Source organism: Taudactylus pleione, unplaced genomic scaffold (assembly GCF_031769625.1).
Source record: "Taudactylus pleione unplaced genomic scaffold, aTauple2 ptg000370l, whole genome shotgun sequence".
Taxonomy (NCBI): Eukaryota; Metazoa; Chordata; class Amphibia; order Anura; family Myobatrachidae; genus Taudactylus; species Taudactylus pleione.
This window is the reverse complement of record NW_028284771.1, coordinates 4,551,220-4,577,040: the sequence shown is the minus strand read 5'-3', so window position 1 is coordinate 4,577,040 and position 25,821 is coordinate 4,551,220. Positions and strand designations below refer to the sequence as shown.

Below are 25,821 nucleotides of genomic sequence, written 5' to 3'. Positions count from 1 at the left end.
GGAGCAGTACTAAATGCAAATATACGCCTATATGCATAGTTGTACGCATCTCTGTGGCCTCCCCTAGCCGTGAGCTTGCTTCCATTGCTGTCGTCATTATAAGGGCGTGCATGTAACAGCCCTATCCCTGCTGCAAAAGAGCTGACTGAAAACAGTCTTGGGGGGTCTATTTATCAAGCAGTGAAAATGTGGAGAAGTGAACCAGTAGAGATGTTGCCCAAAGCAACCAATCAGCTTTGAAATAGCATTTATCACATACAGTCTATAAAATAATATGTAAGAGCTGATTGGTTGCTATAGGCAACTTCTCCACTGGTCCACTTCTCCACACTTTTCACTGCTTGATAAATAGACCCCTATATTATAATCTTCTGTCTATATACTAGTGGACTAGGGAATTAAACCAGAACTGGTTACCCCATAAAGATTATACAACATCAATTTAAATAGGAAGGTGGTATCTTGGACCTGGATATGATATAACAATAGTCTGTCCATAGGCTAGTGCACAGCTTCTCAAACTCAGTCCTCAGGACCACAAACAGTGCATGTTTTCCAGGTCTCCTCCCAGAATCACAAGTTAAATAAGTAGCTGTCAATCTTTTAAAATGTGTCAGTGAGTAATGACTACACCTGTGCTCCTGCTGGGTGACCTGGAAAAACATGAACTGTGTGGGGTCCTGAGGACCGAGTTTGAGAACCACTGTGCTAGTGGAATAATTAAGAGGGTCATAAACCAAGACTGCTTTAACACCTGTGAAGAGACGTACAGGAAATGAATCCCATTTATCCACAATATTTCTACAGATCTGTGCATGAAGTTATATTACTTTAAATATATAATGCATATAGATATTTGATCTGTTTTGAATCAACAAATAAATGTGAAGAATATTCAATTGGCGGACACAATATACTATTTAATTCTTTAATTTTTCTATGTTGAATGTAGTACTATGAGAAATATATACCATCATAATTGTTGCATATACCTGAATACACATTATAGTCAAACTCCATAATATTTGGAAGAAACACACAGTGGGACTTTTTGTTTTAAATACACTCTTTATTTGTATTGTAGTCACTAGTATTTGTCTTCCGATGTAGGTTTTAAATATTTTGCTGTAAACATTTACATTTTATTAGGAAGAAATAAAGGTTAAATTTTAACAATAAAAAATGAATGTGTCACAAACAAGAAAACTCATACCTGCCAAGCTACCTGCTCAGAGACATTGCTCCACCAATACCTGCATTTATTAGTTAAAGCCCAGCTAATTGTTGTTTTGCTCACGTGTGTTCACACCTGTCAAGCTGCTTGATAAACTCTTCCAGCTCTTTTCTCCGGAATAGCAGCCACATTCCCTGGAAGTGATATTGTGTAAGTTAGCTGCATATTTTTCTCACCATCGTGTGTGCATACTTGTCAAACCATCAGCTACATTTATCTATAAAATCCCTGCTTGATGTCATTTTTACATGTGCCTTTCTTAATTGCTAAAAGCAGCTTTCTAGTGACTGTGCTCTGTTATATATGTCTAGTCCTGGTGCAGGGATATCGAGCCGTGATTGACTATCATTTCTGTTGTACAGCCAGCTGTGGCTGCACATTCGTTCTTTAAAACAAGGATTGACCTGATAGTTAATTTTTGCCTGCTACAGTATCAAAGTTGTTACTTTTTGGTAATTACGGTTGCAAGACACTTAATACTGCTTAAATTCTAACAAGTTGTCTTTGATTGGGTTTAAGCCTGTAAAAGTAACTTCATTATCATTTTTAATGTATGTTGCATTTTTCATGCTACAGTAAAATAGTGTTGTATCCTTACAAAGCCTGATCAAAGCAAACTAACAAACATTGTAACCGGGAGATCCTGAGCTGTATAATAAGCTACAGCTGTCTTGTGGCATCAGACCAGTTTGTCCAGGTAAACTCTAAAGGTGCATACACACACACGTAACGATTTTTTTGAACGATTTAACTATAAGGACGTCGTAATCGTTCAAAAAATCGTTCAGTTTCTGAGTTATAACGATGAATGAAAATCGTTCAAGCGCGCTCCCATTTGTAGTTAATTTCACACTGTCCAACATAACGATTTTCATTAAGGGAAGGAACATTTTTCGGTCATCGTTGTAAAAATCGTTTATTACACTTAAAAAATCGTTCACTTTTTTAAGGGAAAATCTGACAGAAAATCGTTGGTTACAAAATCGTTACGTGTGTATGTACCATAATGTTGGGCATACACTATGCAATTATCTGTCAGATATTTGTCCAATCTGGCTGGTCGGAATGAAAACCTGGTAATGTATGGGAGCAAATGACAGTCGATCATATGGTCTTAAACCGTGGAAAACTGACAAAAACAATTGTTCAAATTAGTTAAATTCATTTGATTTAACCAGTTTGTCAGAACGACCATTTTTGTCTTGTTTTCCAGTGTTTGTGAGCAAATGGTTGACTGTCATTTGCTCCCATACATTACCAGGTTTTCACTCCAACCAGACAGATATCTGACAGATAATTGCAGAGTGTATGCCCAGCACAAGGAAAGGATATAATATATTAAAGGCAGACCTATTGTTTACAGAGTACTATAAGCACTTTATACTTTCATTGGACTCTGAGCATCAGGTATCTGTGTGCAGCACATTTAAACCAGTGCTTTGCTTTATAAGATGGCAGAAGAGTTCACATTTCTAACCTTTTGACAAAATGAAACTGCAAAGCTGTTCAGTCATGCATGGGTGTGTCCCCCAGCCTTGGTCCTCCTCCCAGGCAATCCGAATGGCGTGATGAGTCACTGTCAGCTATTGTGTGAGTTGTTAGGCAACCGTGCAATATTTTGTAGGCAGAAATGTCACTGGAAGTAATAAGCACAGCAAACTGCTCTGTCTCTCTTATGCTCATGTGCTACTGTTTGTAAATATCTTCTCTTCCACACTGCGTCAATTTAAATGCTATTATTGTCTTTTCATTTTCCATCAGTACTTTCTGGCAGTGTAATATAAAGTTCAGTGCAATAGTGGGGGATGTTTCAGATAACTGTACATGTAATGCTGGTTACCTGTGGGTTAAATTAGTAGTGAAGGTGTTAACAGTACTGTGGTAATTTATAGTATGGAGAAAAGGAGCCAGATGCATGCTGGGAACGGAGCTGATAAATACAGGTGCTGCGAGCGGCAGTTGGCAGTTGTGAGAGCAGCAGTGCGGGTGTCAGGACACGGGGCTCGTTCTCCTGCACCTCAGAGGATGAGGCCAAGTGTCGTGGTCACAATATAACTGTCCCGTGGGGGTGAGCGGGGAACAGCGCTGCGTAGTGACCACCTATGGTGTCATGCCCTGTGCCTAAAAGCCTGATCCATCGATACCCATAGGGACGTGTGCTGTACATCGTCCCTCTAAGGCTGGTGAATAGGTGAGGGCTGGGGAAAGGTGATTAATCTGGAGTGGTGGGCTTTATGAAAGGCTGCTGTGTTACACTGCTGGATCATTAGGAAGTAGAGATGTGCGCAGACCCCCCGTATTTTGGTTCTAAATCATGGTTGTGTTTTGGTTTTGCCAAAACCATCATCAAGCGTTTTTGTTTTGGATTTCTGTATAAATTGATAAAAACAGCTAAAATCATGTAATGTTGGCCTGTGTTTGTTCATATAGCATTATTAACCTCAATAACAGTAATTTCCAGTCAATTTTGACCACCTCACAGCTCACAATAGTGTTTTCATCCATATTGGCCAAAGACTGCAGCGAGCTGACTTTCTAAACTAAAACTGGGTACACACTGGAGCCTATTGGCTGTCTTGTAATGTCGAATTGCCTACATCGCTCAGTATGTACTGGCGATTGCACGCTCCCACGGTTACTAGCAACGGTCGCTAAATTTGATGTGCTGCACATCAAACCTAGCGATATCACTAGCGACGGACTGATCACTGTTCCGTCCTTTATAACCTTACTACAGGTAGCTAGCGATATACCTAGGTGCAGCGCATCAAACCTAGCAACCACTGTAAGCGGCCGTGGGAGCGCGCAATCGCCAGTAGATACTAAGATATGTAGGCGAGTTGTCATTATGAAATGGCAAATCGGCCTGACATCGCTCCATTGTGAAACCAGCTTTAATGAAGGACGGAACAGTGTTCGTTCCATCGTTCATTAACTCGTTCCAGTGTGTGCGGGCAGTCTCCATTCAAGGGCATTATTTCCGATGTCAAAATGAATGCCCATTGCTCCAGTGTGTACCTAGCTTTAGCGAGAGAGCAGCGGCATAAACACATGGCAGTTTAAAAAAAAAAATATTATATATATTTATTATTATTATTATTATTATTCACATCAATGAAAAATTATTCTCAGACTACTTTTTGCGGGTCCTGAGGTGGTTAGCACAAATTTGGGCACCCACGTCCAATTGGAGCAACAATTGAATCCCCTCTCCCCGCCCTCCCATGTGAATGTTAAATGTGTTATAAGTGCAATTTTGATTTTTTTTCAGCTGTTTATTCATTGTAGTTCCTACTCTAAACTTGTTCTTCATGGTGATATATTTACTAAACTGTCAAAACCAATCCTTTTCTATACTAGATAATTAACATCTATAATCTGATTGGTTGCTGCTGATTACACCTACACTTTTTAGTTTCATTAAATCTACTTCCATGTATCTCATTATGCATGTATCAGACTGATTACCGTCACTTTAGTGCTAAGATTCTCATCCGTTCCTCACTGTTTTGCTGCACCAACCCATCAGCAATGTGCCTGATATATGATCCTATATAAAGCAAGCATTACCGCATTTATATTATTTACATAATGTAATTACAATATTAAACATAATTTTATGTATGTGAGTTTGCAGAGAAGGGAACAAGTAATTAGTAATCATTGTAATTAGATGCCTGTGCTGTATGTGTACCACTCCTCTTATTCTTATATTTGAATACATTTTTATTCTGGCCAGTATGGTCATTCACATCTGTTTTATTGTATAGCGAAAGTACTTGTATCATACCTACCCACTCTCCTGAAACTGCTCCCAATAATCAGGTGGAGCTCCCGGCTGCCCGGTAAAGCGAGCAAGTCTCCCGACCAGCCGTCTACCCCCAAACCTCCCCGCAGTGGGGAAGTGGGGGGGGGGGGGGGCGTGATGGCGCTATTTGTGCTGAATCACGTCATCATGACCCTGCTCCCTGCTTCACAATGCTGGTAATCTGGGCACTGTGTAGTGGGGATGCTATCGCGTGGTCATGCCATCGCCCCATCCCTAATGCCAGGTAATGTTGGCTACGCCCCCCTGCTATGCTGTCCCGGGTGTCCTCTCCCGGAAGGGACAGCCAGAATGCCAGCAAGTATGACATATCTGTATTAAGTGCATACTATAACACTTAAAATGAAGAGAGAGATACAGTACCAACCAATCAGCTCCTAACTGTTACTTTACAGACTGTTTGAAAAATAACAGGAGCTGATTGGTTGGTACTTTATCTCCATCCATTTTATCGCTCTCAAAGGCTTAGTACATTTACCGCTAAATCCAGTGTGAATGGACTATGGCCCTCATTCAGAGCCGCTCGTTAGCGGCAGTACGCTCGTTCCGAGCGATGTTTGCACATCTGCGCATGCGTACGGTTTTTAGTACGCATGCGCGAACCAGTCAGTGCGGCCGAAAATCGTTTGTACGCTATATAGCGAGTGCCTGCTATTTTGAGTGACAGAATGAGGCGTATGTGGGTGGTAACAGGGGAAGGTGCTTGAAAATGGGGAGTGGAGATCCGAACGCAGGCGTGCTTAAAGGTCAAAACGGGCGTTTTATGTGTGTGTATATTTAAAACAGCAGCGTCATTGACCACGTCACTGGGTTATTTTAGAGCCAGAACTGCTCGCAAATTTGTGGTAGCAAACACCAACCACAAGAATAGCGAGCAGTTCATACGCTGGTCGATGTACTCGATTAATCTAATAAATAGCGGACATGACGTATGGTGCGAGCGGCCAGGGGGCGTTTTTAACAAATAAACGAGCGTATGTTTTGCTCGTTCGTTCAGACTTAGAGGTGTGAACAGACTGCAATGTGCGTACGGATCATTTGAATAGCCACCCCTTGTTTTTAAACGAACGACCGCAAATAGCGAACGGCTCTGAATGAGGGCCTATGTTGTTATTGCTTTACTACTTCATGGTGTGTGTTTGGAAAAATGAATTGAAGTTTGTTTGTGATAGCAGACATTCCTGCTGTAATATAAACCCCCAAACTTTGTAGTATTACCCTCCACACTGATAGATAATTGAATGTGGACATTTATGAAATATATATTACATTTCTTGCTGTTGGGGCCTATTCATTAACACACAAAATTCTCTGGAGATAATTAGGTTTAGAACTCACATGGGGCTCTATTTACTACAATCCGCATTTTGTAATGCAGATTGTAGTGTGATATTACCGACTGAATGCGCATTGCAAATTCAGGCAATATCACAGGGATTTACTACAAATCCTTTGCAGGGACAGAGCTTGCGAGAAAGCTCTGTCCCTGCGAATCCCTTCCGCACACTAGTCACAGTATTTTCGCAAAAAAATACAGTGACAAAGTGCCCGCACATGCGCCAGCCACCTCTGCTACCCCTCCCCTGTCGCCAAGCCCCGCCCCCGTCGTTAAGCCCTGCACCCCGCGACCACCCCCCTCCCTTAATTACACTTGCCTGCAGTTATTGGGCCTCCGGTGATGTCCTCTGTCGCTCCGGTCAGGTGACATCCCATACTGCACTGGGACCCTGTCAGGTGACGACCGGGCCCCAGTGCACCATAGGAGACCAGCTAACCGGAGGGAGGACATCACTGGAGCCCCTAACTCCGTTCCCTGGACTCAGGTAAGTTTGTTTTTATTTTACTTTTTTTTTTTTTTTTGCAGTGTAGCAGCGTGTGGTCTGTTTAGACCATGGCTTGAGCATGTTAGCAGATGATTGATGTGCCTACACTGAACGACTGCTCGTTTCAGTGCAGGCTCATTGTCGTAATCGTGCACTCTTTTGCCGGTCTTCTAATGAATGGGCACCTTAACATGCCGCAGACACCTCGGGTCTCCAGACACCCAGAGGGCTCTCCTGCTGTGAGCAAGTTTGTAGTGGCTAATTAATGCACGTCCAGAAAACAGTGTTTAAATGGTCAAACACGCCTGTGTTTACCTCCCCCCAAATGCTGACTACCTGTCACTTTGCGAGTGATTCCTCTGTGCAAGCGTAATCGCAAATCAATTGCTGCTCGTGCGCAGTGCTGCTTATATGCATGCGCAATGGCTAACAATCACTCTTTCTGCGAAAATATCAGCACTGCATATATCTCTGAATCATCTCAGGGTCTGTAACTTATTAAGGAGCATAGAGTGGTGCTTGAAAGTTTGTGAACTCTTCAGAATGTTCTATATTTCTGCTGAAATTTTGGCCTAAAACTACCTCAGATTTTCACGCAAGTCCTAAAAGTAGATAAAGAACCGAATCAAATGGGACAAAAAAAAATTAGACATGCTCATTTTGTTCATTGAGGTAAATTATCCAATATCACATATCTGTGAGTGGCAAAAGTATGCGAACCTTTGATTTCAGTATCTGGTATGACTTTCATGACTGAGGCAAAAACGCCTATGCAGAAAAAATATATGTTGTAGCTTAAAGTCTGCTCTTTTTAATGAATATTGTTTAAAAAAAAATTTTTATACATCTTTTTTGCTATTGGACTTAAATGATGGCGGAAAATTTAACGCGTGATTTGTGAAAGAAATTTTAGATGACATCACAGGAACTAAGTTGCTTTAAAGTCTGTTATGTTATGATTGTGATGGTGTCCACTTGGATAGTTAGCTATACTAATGTCATACTAAAATAATGATATTGGCAGCTGAATTCCAGAAAAAAAAGTTAAACTACAGATTTTTTAGTTCTACTTTTGGCCTCATACTACTTTGTAGTTTTTTGTAAGCCTTGAGGCAGCGATTTTTAAAATCCACATCAAAAGTTGTATAAGCCTGTGCTCTTTCACAATGTCAAGACCATCGCGACCATCGGGCTTGCAACGAGACCCTTGTGGGAGGGTCTCATTGCTGCAAGCCCTAGAGTGCTTTCGGCTCTACCAGAGCCGAAAGCACTCCCACTGACATCAATTGTGATGTCAGTGGGGCCGGCCCCAGACTGTAGGCTTTCTCATGGGAACGCCTCCGTCTGGCCAGCTATGCCCCCGGCCCGCCCACCAAAGGGCGCATGCTGTCACTCAACATCGACAGCACACCCCCTTTGGCACGAGACCCGGAGCGACGGCTTGCCCGTCGCTATACGGGTCTCGCGCATGCGCACGACTGAGCCGGCTCCGTCATGCGCACTGGGCCACCATCGACCCGCTTGCGAGCGCATAGTGGTCGCGATCGGGTCTGAATCAGGCCCTGAAACTTTAACAAAGATAGTTATATCTACATATATAGCAACCTTCATGCAAAATGTCATCAAAATCTGAGATTGTCAAGTGCGGATGATTTCTTTCAAAATTGGTCCACTTGACACGAAATGACCCTATAGTAACAACCAGCTATTAGCTTTGCATAATATAGTGCAAATTAGACAATGAAAGAATGAAAGCAAATTTTTGATTGGTTTCTATGGATCGAATTCTGGTGTCGTCCTGCGCCAATAGATATCTTTGGGATAACACTCTAATGACAATCTAAGTTCGCAACCAAGAACAGCAGGACCCTTTCAACATAGTTCCTCAAAGCAGACTATAGAAGAAATGAAGATTAAATTTCGCCCTTTTCTGGTTATATAAGCGTTGGACAGTTTTTACACCGATGTCCTTCGGTGGTAGCAAACGCAACAGACGGAGATCATTCGAGCTGCAGATACCCATCCCTGAAGTTTCTCATCCATTCATTAGGGATGTTTAGGAACTTCCTTCAGCGATCTTCTTTCAATGTTGGATAACTCAAATAGGATGATATAGTTTGCCAGACATCGTACACATCAATTATTAAGATGTTATTTAGAAACAGGTGGGTTATTATACTCACCACCTTTTTATTAATAAAGCGCTCTGGACATTTATTTCAAGTACCCGATGTCCATCGGTTATTATTACCAAAAATGGATCCAAAAAGACAATTTTGGAAAAGAATGTAAACTGTTGCCTGAATGGTGCTTGAAAGCTAAATAATATTGAATTTAAAAATATATATATCTATTTTAAAAAATACAAAAGAATGCACACTAGTACAAGCATTTTAAAAGAGATTAAATGTGAGTATACGTAAAATGCAATAAAAAGAACATCCATCCGCTTCCTCAGGCTGGCTTCCATGGATGCCTCCTCTTTTGGTCTTTGGTGTTTGTTACATGGGTGCCTTGTGTGTCAGCATACTGTATTTGTTGTCTGTAAAGGGGCCTATCCATTAGCAGATCATTCTCTACGATGAAAGACAAAAGATTTATCCCTTGAAAATTCCTGGGGCTGCGGTGACTTATATCTGTCATGTACATGACAGATTTTTATGAACGACATTGTATGACATCATTCAGGGAGTGGATTTTTTTTGGGGGGGGTTTCTATTAATTTTCATTAATAATATCGTTCGTCGTTTACAAACTGACAGATATTTCTAATATCTGTCAGCGATAATTGACCAACATGTTGGAGAGACGAAAGACACAATTTGTCGGCCGCGGGAGTGAATATCTGTCATCGTTCAGGGCCTATCAGATAAATTGAACGACTGAACGATATATCGTTCATCGTTCAAATTTATCTGCTAAGAGTTTCCATTTTTTTTTAATAAAACATACAAGCCATCTTAAAAATATAGGAGCCAGACTATTGTTGTTGATATCTTAAAGGTGGCATTAAGCAGTTGGCCATGGTTGTTGTTTTTTTTTTTACCTATAAAATTAATTGACAAAGTGTATGGAGTTATTTTGGATAAATCACAGATCTTTTTGGCCTTGTACAGAATTATGATTAAAACCCTTATCTAGAAAGTCTCATGCATTCTGCACCAAAGTCCCCACGCCATCACTATTCTTATTATATATTGTGAATATATTGCTCCGAGCCAGGTTATAGCCGGGGTTTTATGTCTGAAAAGGGTATTAGTGTGTGTATAGAAAATATTGATTTGTAAACTCTACTGATATAAGGGGGGTGTGGGCCGCACCCAGGTATCACCTGCCGAGGGGTGACCAAGGTGCAGACTCCCCCTCAGTGACGGGACGCGGGTGCTGCACTGTATAATAAGTGCAGCACTCTGCTCCTGACACTGTGAGGGAGCCGGCCGGCAATGCACACAGAGCAGCCGGCACCTCTGGCACCCCCCTGCCCCGTAGTAATAACTGGGCCAAGCTCTGTCCCTGAGGCCACACCCCCTTTTTGCTGGCGCGCACACAGCATCCCTCCCCACTCCGTGGGACACCACTGGAATGACCTAATATTCTCTCAAGTGCTCCATGATATGTGTGCGAGATATAGATATAGATCTACTTTGTGTAGCCATGAAATAGTTGAAATGATGTCCTATAACTGTGCTTAGATAGTATTGCATAGTATAGAATAGTGACAGAAACTACTTACTGGTTCTATTTAAAAAAAAAAGAAAACACTGTGACCTGACTTTGTATTAGGTTTATGTTGTTAGTTTTATATTATATTAACAAGAAAAAAATGTATTACAACATGGAACAGTTACATTTACAGACAATAATCAGTAGATAAAGTTACCAAAATTATTGGATTAATTTGAAAGTGGTTTTTTTTTTTCCCTGAGGAATAAGATTTATTGGAAAAATAGGTTCTATGCTGTTAACTGTGGCTACCAGTTTTGGCTCTATTAATAATCTTCTTACATAACCTCCCCTCCCTAAACCTTTACCTTCCCCACATAACTCTAAAAAGTATTATTCCTCTTAAAAGCCTATTATATGGAGTCTTCTCTCTGTTGGGACACCATACCCCTTCTGAGCTGGGGGGTTGGCATCACTTTCTTTCCTAATGCAAAGATCCCTTAAGTGTCTAACAAGGACAGTATGACGAGTACCACATGTGTGTCGCAGGCAAAGTATTCTTATGCTGTTCTCTTATTTACATTTTTTCATACTTCAGACTAGTAGTTAAATGTACCTGTTTAATTTATTCAATATAAATTAAACTGTCCCCTCCCTTTGTGTCACAAATGTCTTTAGGCAGTATTTAAATTAGCTGCTAGGAAATTGGTTTATGCCCTTACTATCACCCTTCAGAGCTTACCTGCAGAAACCTATTAGTTTCTAATGTCGCAGAACATTCAGCACTGTGTAATTGGATGGTCACACTCCTCTGCAGTGGTGTAACTAGTGTTTAAGGAGCCCAGGGCAAGATGAAAAATGGCACACCCCCTCTCCCACGTACACAGTACACACAATATGTGTGCGTGTTAAAGAGGGCGTGGCCACTGAAAACTGAGGGCGTGTCACTCTGGGAACATTCCTTTCCATTCCATATGCACCTTGATGCCCCCAGTAGTAGTGACCCTTATGCATTGCACCCAGTCAAGGGCGTATCTATAATGGGTGCAAGGTGTGCGGGGAACACTGGGTCCAGAGGGGCCCCGCACCACACACCCTGCACCCATAATATTACTTACCACTCCGGAGTCCCACGTCGGCGCTGGTGTCCGGTGCTGTAAAACGACTGGAAAATGGCCTTGGCGGCCATTTTCCCGTCGTTTGCGCAGTACAGTGAAAATGGCCGTCGCAGCCATTTTCCTGGTGATCTGTGCATACACTATAGACTCTGGGCACACTCTAGTGCCCAGAGTCTATAATTCCGGCGCTGGCCGCGCACAGCTCAGTGCGCTGCTGGACGGAGAGGAGGAGGCCCGTGTCGGAGACTGCACGCGGGCCCCCTCCTCTCTAAAAACGCCCCTGCACTCATTAGTAGTGCCCCTTATACAGTGCCCTCTGTAGTAGTGCCCCTTATGCATTGCCCTCAGTAGTAGTGCCCTTTATGTAATGCCCCCAGTAGTAGTGCCCCTTATGCAATGCCCTCTGTAGTAGTGCCCCTTACATATAAGCAGGGCCTTCCTACCTATATATCTGTCTTATTACCCAGTTTTGTTCTATTAATGTTTCCAATTGTAAAGCGCAACGGAATATGCTGTGCTACATAAGAAACTGTTAATAAATAAATAAGACACACACACACACACACACACACACACACACACACACCTCAAATCACAATATTTAACCGAATCCCTGCTCCTGCGTCTCCCTTCGCCCACTGCGGGAGCCGGAAGGTGGAGCTCATGAGTGATCTATAGCGTGGTTCCGGCCCTACACTACTACCAGGCACCGGCTGCAGTGTGTTTGTTTTTGCTGTGTAGTGGGGACTGCTCATTGCCAGAACAACTCTTTCTTCTCCCTAAGTAAAGTCTCCTGGCTGCAGTGACTTCCAGCTTTGTTCCAGTTTCTGCATAGAACTGACTCAGCTTCCAGTTTCCTACGCTTATAAAATGCATCTGCATTAGTATCGGCTTTCTTTGTCCTGCTCTGTAAGGGTGGGTGGGATGTGTGAGGGTTGACTACTCTCCTCACAGAAAATTATGGGAGAGTAGGCGAGTATGCAGTATATGCAATATTCTGTATGTTTAGTTGCATGCTATGGGCCAGATTTATTAAGCTCTGGAAAGTGTTAAAGTGGAGAGTGATAACCAACCAGCCACTCAGCTCCTAACTGTCATGTTACAGGCTGTGTTTGAAAACTGGCAGTTAGGAGCTGAGTGGCTGGTAGTTTATCATTCTCCACTTTATCACTTCCCAGAGCTTAATACATCTGCCCCTATGTGTGCTGTTTATATGTGTACTACTTATATGTGCTCAATGCATCATTGTCTATAGATGACAGGCACTCTTTAAGTGAATCAGGATAGATATACAGGGGAGAAGCTGACTGCTGCCTCTGCAGTAAAAGTCAGCAGCCAGAGCAAAGCATAAGCATTTGCCTTTTACATTGCATAGAAAGTGGAAGGATTTTCCTGGAAACATTGATTTTTTTTTTTTGATTTTTTTTTTTTTTTAGAGGATTATGATTTGGGATGAGAAGTATAACTTCTATATATTAACTACGCTTCTGGCTGGACTGCAAGCTGGAAGTGTTTTTATTCTGTTAATTGTATTGTCTTCCTTCGCTTAGTATGGGTTAATTGTCTTTATATTTACATTTCCAGACTGCTACATAGAAGAGCCCATAGTTGCTGAACGGAGACTATGGGAGGAATTCAATTAGATCCGTTAATTTTAACGTGTGTGAAAAAGGGTGGTAGCCTTCGGTTTTAACGCCTGGGGATATTCAATTAGAGATCCTTTTCACCTGAGACCCTTTTTAATGCCCATCAACATGTTATTTTAATATAAATTAACGCATAGAATCCGTGAAACGTTCACTGACCTATGCGTTAACGGGGTATTTTTTATCCGTCAACAGCCTATTTATTGGGTATTTCTATTTGTAAAAAAAAAAAACCCATTAAGTAGAGCCTGCGGGTCTAATTGAAAAGCCCGGGGGATCAATTAGCATGTGGTAAATTACCACGGATAATTGAAATTCCCCCTAAATAATCACAACCTCAGCAGTTAGGAAGGGTCATGGCATTTGTCTTTCCCAGCAAACACCCTCACCTGGCAAACTGAAGGTGTAACAAATCTATAAACTATTTGTGCCTTTGTAAGAACTTTAATAAGAATGACTGAGGAATGGGGTCTGTATATTTGCACATGTCGATCTGCTAGCAAAAATGTTGTTTAAATGTGCGTATTCACTTACAGAATGTGAAACGACTGCACGTTTACGACATTGTAATCGTGCAGTCATTTCAGTTTGTGCTGTGCCTACGCTGAACGATCAGTCATTCAGTGTAGGCTCATCAATCATCCCCGAACATGGCCAACCTGACGAGGTCGTCAGGTTGACCAGCACGTTCGGGCGATGATAGATGTCAAAAACGACCAGAGGGCATGCGCATCGCTGGTCATTTTTGGATTGAATGATAACAATGTTGTTATCGTTCAATCGGCCTGTTTAATGGCATAGTGGATACGCACCTTAAGTCATTTTAATATTAAGTTTTTTTATGGGTGCCTAAACTTAGCACTCAACTATTTAGCACTAACAAAATGATGTTGTTACATTGTTAATAGAATCTTTGTTTTGGCCTCAGAGTGTGATAAAGCAGCAAGTAATTACATTTTTGTTACAGGTATCAACATCACAGGAAAGGACTATGAAACCAGCAGATACAAAGGTAAATCACTTATTTATTCAATCTCGAAATGTACACAATACAGATGTGTCCTCATACATTGTTGCTGCCCTCACTCCAAACTGCCCCTCTCGGCGCGCCAGGTACCGTACGTCTCTGCTTTACAACTCTTTTACACATACATAATAATCCTGGGTTTTTGCATGTGATCGCGAATCGACCCAGGATAATGGTATGCTCTTTACCAGGGTCAGACTGAGACCCGGGTTGAAAGACCCCAAAAATTCCCGGATCATAAGTCTGAAAGGGGTGTAAGTTACAATGCGATTTTAAAATGCACCAGGATAGTGGTTCCCAAACTGCACACCTTGGCACCCTGGGGAGCCTTAGGACACTTGCAGGGGTGCCTCAGGTTGGTGGTCCAGCACCAAATCCAATTATTTATGGTCAATGTAATGTAAATATGTGAACAAACAGAAGCTTAAACCTGTCACCACCACATAACTGACCCTAAGGATGACAAGTCAGCACAATTTACTTCACTTTACTATTTTACTAGATTTTTTCTGAATTTCTCAATAATAACTTAAAGTTAGAGGTGACGTGCAAACAATGCTGATACTCTGGAGCACCATGATTCAAGAAAGTTTGGGAACCACTGAACCAGGACTCAGGAGACTGTACTGATTAATTTGATATGCGTCACTTGTATACTGTATCTGTGTGCGACTGAGTCTGTGTACAAATTGCTTCTATGATGTCACAGCTTTTTTCAACACCATGTTCCGTCGTTCTTCATTTACAGACTCAGTCACACACAGGTATACAAGTGTCTCATATCAAATTAATCAGTACAGTCTCCTGGTGTGACCTAGTCGCATCGCATTGCACATACAAAAATGCATGTGCTGGTCTTGAGGAGTGTCTGTGCTTTGCAACGCATCATAGATGCATGTACATGCATTATCCGTCACATTCACAGACTGCATTCCTTGGGCCTGATTCCGAGTTAGGAACAAATCATAGAAAGGAGCAATTTGATCCTAGAACAAATAATGTTGCAATGCTAGTGGAGCAAATGCATTTATTTATTTTTTGCATGTAGGGTAAATGTGGGCTGCTTTTGCATGGGGAGCTTTGTTTCTACACTGAACTTTAGAACTGAGCTAGGGCACAACCCTTCCAACTAAAAATGTCTCTGTACATTTTAAATCTACCCGGCCTGCAGTGCTACATGGCTTTGCCAAGGTGCAAATTGCACTTTTATTTGCTTCTAACTCTGAATCAGGCCTGTGTATAACGGGTAAATTTACTAAAGCCAGAGTTTTTAGAAGTGAGTTTTAGAAGAGATGTTGCCCATAGCAACCAGTCAGATTCTAGCTATTATCTTCTAGAAGGTGCTAGTTAAATGTTAAGTAGAATCTGATTGGTTGCTATGGGCAACATCTCTTCTAACACTCACTTCTGAAAACTCTCACTTTAGTAAATTTACCCCCTAGGTCTCCTCCAGTTTGTTTAAATATTGATGCTCACTTGGGACAATCGTCAATATAAAATTCTATTTTTGACAGTTGGTTAATATAGCAGATAACAGGGGCGCTCTGGTATCTATGGCTATTACTAGATTTAGGGAAATATCACATGCTGTTTTGTCTGTATTTATAATATAACATTCACTGGTGTGAAATACTAGGAAAGAGCACACTGTACAGGTCTAGTAAATGTTTATTTCTTACCACCCCCGTGTCTTTATTGTTATGTTTTTGTTTGTGTGTTTTTTATTTTGAATACTTATAATTACTGTTCTAATTTTAGGCAGCACCAAAGGCTGAGCCACCTAAATCCACACAAACCACAAAGGTATGCAGAGCTCTACACATTGTTACATTAGATCTCTAAATGTGTTGCAGTTACTAGTACTAAAAACACTATGGGGTGGATTCAGTTGGCCGCAAATTAGGTCGACTGTCTTTTTTTTTTTTTTCCCACAGCTAAAACCCACGGTCACTTCTAATTGGTATTAAGTTACAAAATCGAGTTAACCCAGTTTTGAAAGGGAAAAATAATGACTTTTAGGGCCCGATTCATAGATTAAAGCAATACCGATATTTACGCAGTTTAGTGATTAATGGTAAATTGGGTATGCGTCTCACACTGTGCATGCATTAGGGTACAATACTGTAGCCGCTCCCAGCAGCTTTTTACTGGCAGTGTGATTGACACACAGGGAGGGTTAGTGGGAGGTTACGGAGAGTGACGGCAAAGAACGCAGGCGTGTTGCAACTGTTTTCAAAGCGTGTCGCAGCCTGCTTCTGTGATCCTGCCTAAGCCGAAATTGGCTCCGGTGGCCATTCTGAGTAGTCATAGGGTTACTCAGAACTGCGATAATTGAAGAATCTGCAACCGATGTTGCGTCTGTTTGGATTTGCAAAGATGCAGATGTGTGTTTCAGTACATTCCTTTGCTTCTATGACATTTGCATATTTTCGCACAGCAGCTGAAGTCTGGTCTGTGTAACACATGCAGGCCCGCCAAGAGCCGTGGCGGGCCCCGGTAATAGGGGGCGTGACCTAATAGGGGAGGCGTGACCACGCCCCCTTGCGTGCTGGGGAGGGGGGGAGCTCTGAGCCCCCTCAGCCCGGCGCAAAGCCAGGGGGGGCGCGATCAGTGTGATCGCTCCCCCGCACAGGCATAGGAGACTGCTCGTGGCTGCTGCTCAGCAGCCACGAGCAGTCTCCCACTGCAGCTCAACACACACTGTGTGCTGGGCTGCTGTGAGGTAGGGGGAGCCGCGTCGGACCCGGGCCCCTCAGGAAGCCCGGGTAATCTGTACCGGCGCCCCTGAACACATGGCGTCTCTTCTCACATGGTGATCATGAGATCACCATTAAACTGTTTATGCCTACGTTTTGTTACCTCCCTCAAAACGCTGACTACCTGTCACTCAAATAGCGAGTGGACCCTCTAGGCCATCATAATTGCTAACAATCGCTCAATCTCCATAAATATTCGCATTGCGTAAATCTCAGAATCGGGCACTGTGTTTTTAAGTTGCAGCAGTTATTTTTCCAGTTTGTTATTACTTGTTACAAACACTTACAATACACAATAGTAACATTTAAAATGTGCCCCCAATATACTCTAAATGCATTTATTGGCTGAAATACAATTGCTGGCTATCATTTTACATTCATAAATATAGGGTTTCAAAGGCTTCAATATTAAAACCTTTAATAGCCTCTTACGGCCACTAACAGCCTCCTACACTTTCCTTATGGCCACTAGCTATCTGATTTACCATTTCTCTGGGTTTATGCACCTCGCATAGATCACGCACTGCAGAAGTAACATTCAGCACCTGCAAGATGGCTGTGAATTGACGTTTGTAATAGAATTGTGCAGTTTGTTACTGTATTATTGGTACAGTTAGCACACACAGCCTGCAGATTATTAATGCAGGAGTACTCAGCACAGCACTCGTGGCTAATGGGATCTGCTCTATGACGTATAAACTTGTTTTCTTTGTAGGAATTACTCAGTTACTGAACCTCTATTCAGAAATGAATGTCACTATTGCCATATTATAGTTATTACTTTTTAACGTCCCAACATGAAGTTATTCTGTATTACATGCTGATGCATGGTGTATTGGTGCATTCTTGTGTTGGGCATGTAAAGCGCAGTGTTGTTCATTTCTTAATGTTCCCATTTTACCTTCCATCTTACACACTTCTAGACATCTGGTGCTCAAATTTACTTCAAAAGAATTGAGGGCTTAGAGCTTGATTAAGAGATGTATCCAATGGGGATTTTTACGCAGATTGAGATGTTTGTTTTGTATTGCGCATGCGTCAAAGTTGCCCTTTGCACGCGCAGTGATTGTCTTGCGTTTCAGCACGGACAAAACGCCTGACTGGTAGTCTGTGTTCGAGCGAGGTAATGGGGAATGATTAGAAAAACGCAGACGTGTCTGACCGTATAAGCACTGTTACATGGGTGTGCATAAATTAGCCATTGCTATCTCCTACACAGCATGAGAGTTCTATGCATGTTAGGAGAGCGGCTGTACTTTAGACAGGTCAGACCTGCCGCAAGGGCTGCATGGCTGGTCGATGTTACCGATATTTACGGTGGTGCACGAAGTCTGACGCAGATGTGAAGGCAGCAGGGGGCGTCCCTATGCTTGGGTAAGCTTTGAAACTATTAGCATATTTTCGAAGCTGCGGTCCGTGTGATATCGCAGTTGAATTAGTGTCCATCTCTGAATCAGGCCCTTAGTTGTTAGGCTTTAGACAAAAAGCCATAGCAGGTCTTTACATATTTCCACTATAACTCATAATTGAGTTGTGCTAAACCTCATAGCATTAAGAAACGGCCTAGTGACGGGGGCAGTGTCTGGCCTCACTGGGCTGAGATATGCCATGGGGGTATGACCAAGTCTCAACAAACAGAGGATGTCAAGCGAATGAGAGAAGCACATCCTCTTAAATGTACACAGTGCTTGTAAGGAATGAGATAATTAAGCATTAGGGTGCGTACACACGGTACTATATCTATGAACGATAACTCGTTCATATCGTTAATTTTTATGCAGCGAACGACCAACAATGTGCGTTCCCGCATGGACGATAACGATATCCATGGTCGTCTGTACATGCAGGCCAACTTGGACGATTTCATCAAGATTTGCCTGTTCAGAGATGTGGCCGGATGACTTCACTGAAATATATCTATCAGTGTGTACACCCAATATCGTTTGTCCTGCACTACAGAAAGTTCAAGGGAAATCATTCAGCGATATCATTGGTTGTGTACATCGTACCGCGTGTATGCAGCATTACTCTTTGCTTTGCAGAAATGATTCAATGTTTTATATGGTTAGAGCGCCTTTTTAAACCAAGTTTTAAGTGATAGTCTTGCGTTGTTTTCATTTTATTTAAAAAAAAATGCCCAAATATTAGTTGCTTATCAGTTTTATATGAATGTTAAAAATGATGTTAAGATTATAAATGAACAGTTAAGTAATCCTCTGACTATTGGAAAAGAGGACAACATTGGGGGCGATTCAATTCAGCGCGATGGTGAATAGCGCTGGCAGGGAGATCACAGAGCTTTTCAATTTACAGCACTGTTAATTCCGACTACAGGATTCCTTCTCGCACCCCCTCCTGAGGTGCGAGCAGAAATCGGACTATTGCTGTTTTCCGGATTAGTGTGGTGCTAACAGCCTCGCAGCTGGTACTTTAGTCGAGGAATGACGGTTGGCACGCTAACCGGAACTCTCCTACTTAAGTGGTTTTAGTTGGACTTAGCACGGTGAATTGAATAGCTCTGGGAACTCTTTCCCGGAGGCTATTCAGCATCGTGCTGAATTGAATCTCCCCATTATGATGTAATTTTCAAAGGGGAATGTTTAGAATCTGCTCTTATACCCTCTATTCTAGAGAGGATCTTATTATGTTCACAACTGCGCAAGGATAACATGCAGATTCGTGTAGTTATCCTTGCCAAAGGAAATGTACATAATGCCAGAGCGTCATTCCACACCAAATCAACACAGGGTTTCAACCTGACCATTTCAGATTGTAGTGAACTTGGTATATTAATTGATGCCTTGCGTGTGAAGATAAATTCAAAATCATAGGCTGATATGTGCAATGGCTTTGAAGTTACAAAAAAATTGCTATAACCTTTTTTAATTGCTTTTGCGGCTCACCTAAATGATGTAGAGAGTTGTGCAAGGTCTCATTTAATACCTCTTTTTATGGGTTTTCATATGATATATAACTCAGTAGTATGTTTCAATCAAAATAAACAACATTTTCAAATCAAAAGTTTGATTTTGTCAAAAAGCCAATTTTTAAAAAAATCTCTCAAATATTGTTCATACTGTTGTTAATAAATCCCCAAAGTTTTATTTTGGGATCATCTGCTACATGGGGTTTTCACTTTGGACTATTAGTTCTTATTTTCATGATTTTAACAATCTAGGCCTGTTCATTACTATAATGATACAGTATGTTAATACTAAAATTATTTAAAAAAAAATTCTGATCATTTTATGTCTTTCACATATTGTAAGAAAGCTTTCTGCAGATCATTACCATTTGGTGGTGCTGCTGCTCTGGATGGATGGTACTGCTTGATGGGTTGGAACTGGCTGAAGGCTTCATTTGTTTTTAGTATTTCCATCTCAGAAAGGGTGCACATTCCACCTGTTGGAGTCACCTTATATACAGAACATGTGCCATAGGAATCCATAAATCATCTGGCTTTCTTGGGTATGAAAAAGATGGTGATAGAGCAGCTAGACAGAGGAATGTCGCTTACACTTCATCGATCTTTTCATCTTTCTCCAGAAAAATGCGAGCCACCATTTGTTGTCATAGACAGCAGTTACATACCCTCTATGGGACTATGGTAACAGCACTGGTCGCTTAATCAGAGTGCAGTGTGCAGTGCAGCTGCTTGCCAGGTCAGTCATCAAGGCTGTTTTGACTGTTCTGGCAGCGGCTGAAGGTGGCCGGAGGGTTATTGGGGTCCAGCAGTAACTGAGGCAATGCGCTACTGTGAAATAATTCCCATGAGACTTCTGAGGTGTCAGAGGACCATGTGCTGAGCTCTGATTGCAGGAGCCCATCACATGTTCCTCTGACCTGTGGAGATCAGCAGCAGCCTCATGGGCTGTGCCTAATCTTCTCTGCCTGGCCGTGTGACTGAGGCTTCTTCTTGTGAGTACAGTGTTACTCAGTCTGCTGTGTCTCTTACTCCCTCCCAGCACACCTTCTCCATGTTGTTGTTCCTCCCTGCTCTCAGCACACATTCTCCCAGTCTAATACTCCACTGTAATTAAACACTCTGCTTTTTCAATTGTGACATAAATGGTCCAGGAACAGGTTTGGTGGGCGTAAATTAGTGACCAATGGGCTATTCACTAATTAAAGCCCACCCTAACCTGTTCCTGGACCACTTGTAGTGGTCATGGGAAATGTAAAATGCGGGCCTATTCAACACAAGTGAAGTCTTTCCTCATGGACCATCGTTCTACGGAAGTTTGCACGCCTGTGCAAAAGAGGGAGCAGGCGCTGTATGTAGAATCTCATTCCCAAACATTATTTTAACAAACAGTCCAAAGTGAAAACCTCATGTAGCAGATAATCCCATCATGATCCCAAAATAAAACTTTGGGGATTTATTAACAACAGTATTAACAATTTTTGAGAGTTTTTCTTTCAAAAATTGTAAATATTGGCTGTTTGAGAAAATCACAATTCAGATTTTGTAAATTGTACAAAAGGGAATGAGCCCAGAACCTTACTCTGGAAAGCCAAACTTCCCTAGATTTCCTCTGATTTAATAGTTAGTTGGTGTTTACTCCCTGACAGGATTTTTCTAGCATCTTATAAAACTTAATAAAGACCTATCTAAGCCTAGGAAAGATAATGGAGTAATATGCATTCATATGGGTCTGAAGAGCGTTGCCTTAACCTATTTGGATATTGTACAATGTTGCGCATAATGCATAGCTTAATGGCTGATCTCACTGCCAACAGCATCTTTTTAGTGAATTCATTAAACAGTAGTAAAGATTTGTTAGTGCAATAAATATGTATTGTTCCGATCCCCAAACCAAACAAAGAATCAACGCTCGTTTCTTCATACAGACAATTTCTCTGTTAAATCAAGACTTCAAAATCTTTACAAAAATGATGGCTTCTCACCTCCAGTTGATATTACCTAAACTACTACACCCAGCACAAACAGGTTTCCTTAAAAACAGACACTCTGTACATAATGTCCGCACCTTACTGGCGACCATGCATCACACACATAACTCAATAGAACAAGAAAATATAGTTGTCAGCTGTGACGCTGATAAAGTTTCCTGTCCCATTTAACCAGAATCCTCCAACTTCAGGAGTTTGGCCCTGAGTTCCTACATGTATTTCACACAATATACCAGACACCAAGAGCTTTTCTGACCATAAGTGCTCAGAATACGAATTACTTTAATTTATCCCGAGGTACAAGACAGGGATGCCCACTCTCACCATTACTATTTAACTTGGCACTTGACCCCCTATTTAGACGCTTTTTAAAGGAGGATAGATGGCAGGGTATCAAATTGAATCATTTAGAAATTAAATTTTCGGCATTTGCCGATGACATACTGCTTTACTTCAGGAATCCACGGGCCGCTATTCCTCATCTATTAAAGTAAGTAGAAATTTTCAATTTGGTATCTGGATTTAAAATTAATTATAATAAGACAAAAGCCTTAGCTTTTCTTTCCATCTGCAAAATTGAGATGGGGTGCCTCCTTTCCATTCCACTGGGCCACTGCCAACTGTCTTACTTAGGCGTAAAAGTTCCTAACCACCCTTCTTGGCTATATACTTCAAACTACTTACCTCTCTTTACTAGAACCTATTCTGGTTTTAGAAAATGGGCCCATCTCACTCTGACATACACAGGCCGATGTCACTTATAAAAACCTCGGGAAACAGATCATTTTGTATATGTACTACAAATGCTCCCTTTAATTCCACCCAAATCTGCTATTGACCAATTTAATAAAATATTATCTAAATTTATTTGGGCAGGGAAACGTCCAAGAGTTTCTCTATTTAAACTGCAACAATCAAAATATATGGGAGGCCTTAACGTACCCTGCATACGTACCTATGCGCTAGCAGTTAATTACAGAATTGCTCTAGACTGGATAGGAGGTTATAATACATATACAACACTGGGTCTGGAACAAAATTTTTCACCCCATTGGGATTTGGTATCACTTCTACATACACCCCACAAGCCATCCCAGAACAGGTTAAAAACAATATGTTATTGTCAACTACCTGTATGGCGTGGAGAGCGATTCGTCTAAAACTAAAGGTATCAAGATGATACTCTATTTTTTTGTCCTAAATTTGCCCCGTATAAATCCCCGATTTTTAGGACATGGTATAATGGGAGTTTTCATTATGCTTACCAATTTTTACAAGACGATACCTTTACCCTCCTCACCCACTCCCAGATACAGGAGAAATATCCCTCACTAATAATCCCACTATTTCAATTTCTACAAGCTAACGGCTATATATCAACTATTCTTTCATCCTTAACCGATAAAGACAGAGATTGTTGGTTGGATGGAATGGTCCGATGTAAAATGAGGTCCTCCTTTTCCACTTCTCTCATCTACACTCACTCCTGACCATTGCTTAATTTAGAGTCTGGTAATGTGGGATTGTTGAAATGGCAGTCAGGCTTCCCTGAACTTACAATAAATAAGATTTTGGAGGCCAACACTAAACTAGACAAGCAGTTAGTTTCTATTTCATACACTGAAATGCATCAAAAAATTCTACATAGATCCTATTTTATGCCCAAGTTAAAATTTTTAATTGGAGATGCTCCCAACTCTAACTGCTACAAATGTGGATCACCAGAGGCGGATATTGTACATTGTCTGTGGACTTGTCCACAGGTGCAGACCTTATGGAAATCACTTCAAACCTATATCATTAGCAAAATAAAAATCCAGTTCAATATTGACAAAACTTGGGCCTTCTGAGAAATCTACCCAAGTACTCATTCGACTATTTTGACAAAAGGTAACCGTATTTTACTTAATAAACTAGCTGCAGCCACAAAGAAAACCATACTTTCCCAGTGGATTACCCCTGAACCAATCCCTATCTCACTAATACATCCTAGGCTCTCATTCCTATTTTCAATGGATTGGACAAACACCACTTTACAAAAAGAGAAACTAGCAGGGAAATTCTTCGACACCTGACTTCCCTATATACATACCCTATCAGTTACATTAAGAGAGGCCCTAAGGAAATGTTTTGCTATCACATCCTGGTATAATATGGATATACTAAAGTCTGGGAACCTTTTTTGACACTAATTTGGCAATTTTTTGGATTGGTATATGCATTATTCGCATTTGTTTTGAATGTTTTCAATACCATTGTGTGAAAATTTTATATAAGATTTGTTATTTTTCTCTATTATGTTGTAACATGATTGTTATATTGAAATATTTTTGTTTGTGTACTACGTACCTTGTGCTAGAAACCTGTCAATAAAAATGTATTTGAAAAAAAATAAAATATGTATTGTTCCTAGATGTCCTAATCGTTCTAAAACAATTTAATCTTCCAATATTGTCCTATAAGCAACTCCTCCATTTGGTGAGCAACTGCAATCTCACTACATGAGAGTGCTGAAAATCTGCAGTTGTTCCCTGGGTTTGATGGCATACTATATCTGCAGGGGTAGTGTTCCACCCAGGAATTGGGGCAGTAGCGTGCGAGTCTGAAAAGTGGGTCACGGCCGGCCAATGAAAGGGACGCGGCCCCACCGACGTCACTGTTGGGGGCGGTGCGACCCCTCCAATGTCAATATTGGTGGCGTGCCCGGTTGGCGGCGTCTCTAATGGGGACAAGCTTCCCCAAAGCTCTCCCTTAATGTGAATTTATGCCGTGTGCATGGCATCTATTCATGCGGCAGGAGAATGGCAGTGGCCAGGCTGTTTTTAGCAGGGTGCTGCTAAAATGGCAGGGCGCATTTTGCCCTTTAAAAACCGGGCAGGGTGTAGCACCTTGCTAAAACAGCCTAGCATGAACACTTACTAATCTGCAGGGGGCTAGAACTATGAGGGCCCCATAGCAAAATTTCTGCAACCTTCCCCTTCCTCACCAAGTAGAAATTTTGCTGTTCATCCAGTACTCGCTACACCAAAAGTGGATGAAGGGGTGAGGCGGGCCCCATAGCAACCGCACCCACAGTAACTTCTCCTCAGCATATGTGTATTGTGCAAGGAACATGTCTATTAAGGACATCCTTAATTATCGGAATGCTTTTTTTAGTTGGAGTATAAGAGTCACAACAGTAGATCATGAATAAGAAGCCTTAATAGGAGATTTTGGTGAAAAATAATATTTGTTTACTGGGAAAAATTAGGACATGAGGGTGCTCTAGGCTGATTTTAACAGGTTATCAACTGAAAACCAATGGCAGTTGGTACACCTGAAAGGAAACTACAAAGGAACATTTTATATAGGTTGTACCCAACACCTTTTAGGTGATTTAGAATCTACCTTCGGATCTCGCGTGATGGCTGGAGACTGTATGGGAATGCAGAGATTTTGCTACATGTACGGTACGGCGGCCATGTTACAGCGCTGTCCGTTATTGGAAAGCTGTTTTTAAACTAAATTCTGACCACATTGGCTACATCTTCTCTCCTGATTTTTACCTTCCTAAATATTGGGATTGAGAAATGTGGACAGTGATGTGTACCAACAGCATACATTACGTAATGCTTGGTCTGCAGACGTTTTATCTTTGCTGTATGTTATCTCTGTTTGGCACCAATTGTTATCTAAAGTTAAATGTAAACTTTTGTAATCTGTTATTGCTTACACATATTCTATAAAAACTGAAAAAACAAAAAGGAAATGCTGTCTTGCTACACAGACAGAGCAGGTTTAGCGGAGGAGAACTGTGTGATCGGGCACAGTACTC

General features: G+C 41.5%; 1 protein-coding gene across 6 annotated transcripts in view; it reads left to right on the top strand.

Annotated features, from left to right (window-relative positions):
- Nucleotides 1-25,821, top strand: part of CAST (calpastatin) — a 222,994-nt gene that overhangs the window by 125,147 nt on the left and 72,026 nt on the right. For 3 of the 6 annotated variants that reach the window (XM_088444664.1, XM_088444665.1, XM_088444667.1), the window contains 2 exons: nt 14,278-14,322; nt 16,096-16,140. In XM_088444664.1, the coding sequence (XP_088300790.1) occupies nt 14,278-14,322; nt 16,096-16,140 (90 nt within the window). Of the gene's footprint in view, nt 1-1,309; nt 1,385-14,277; nt 14,323-16,095; nt 16,141-25,821 lie in introns of those variants that run through there. The other 3 variants (XM_088444666.1, XM_088444669.1, XM_088444668.1) reach the window with 2 other exon arrangements.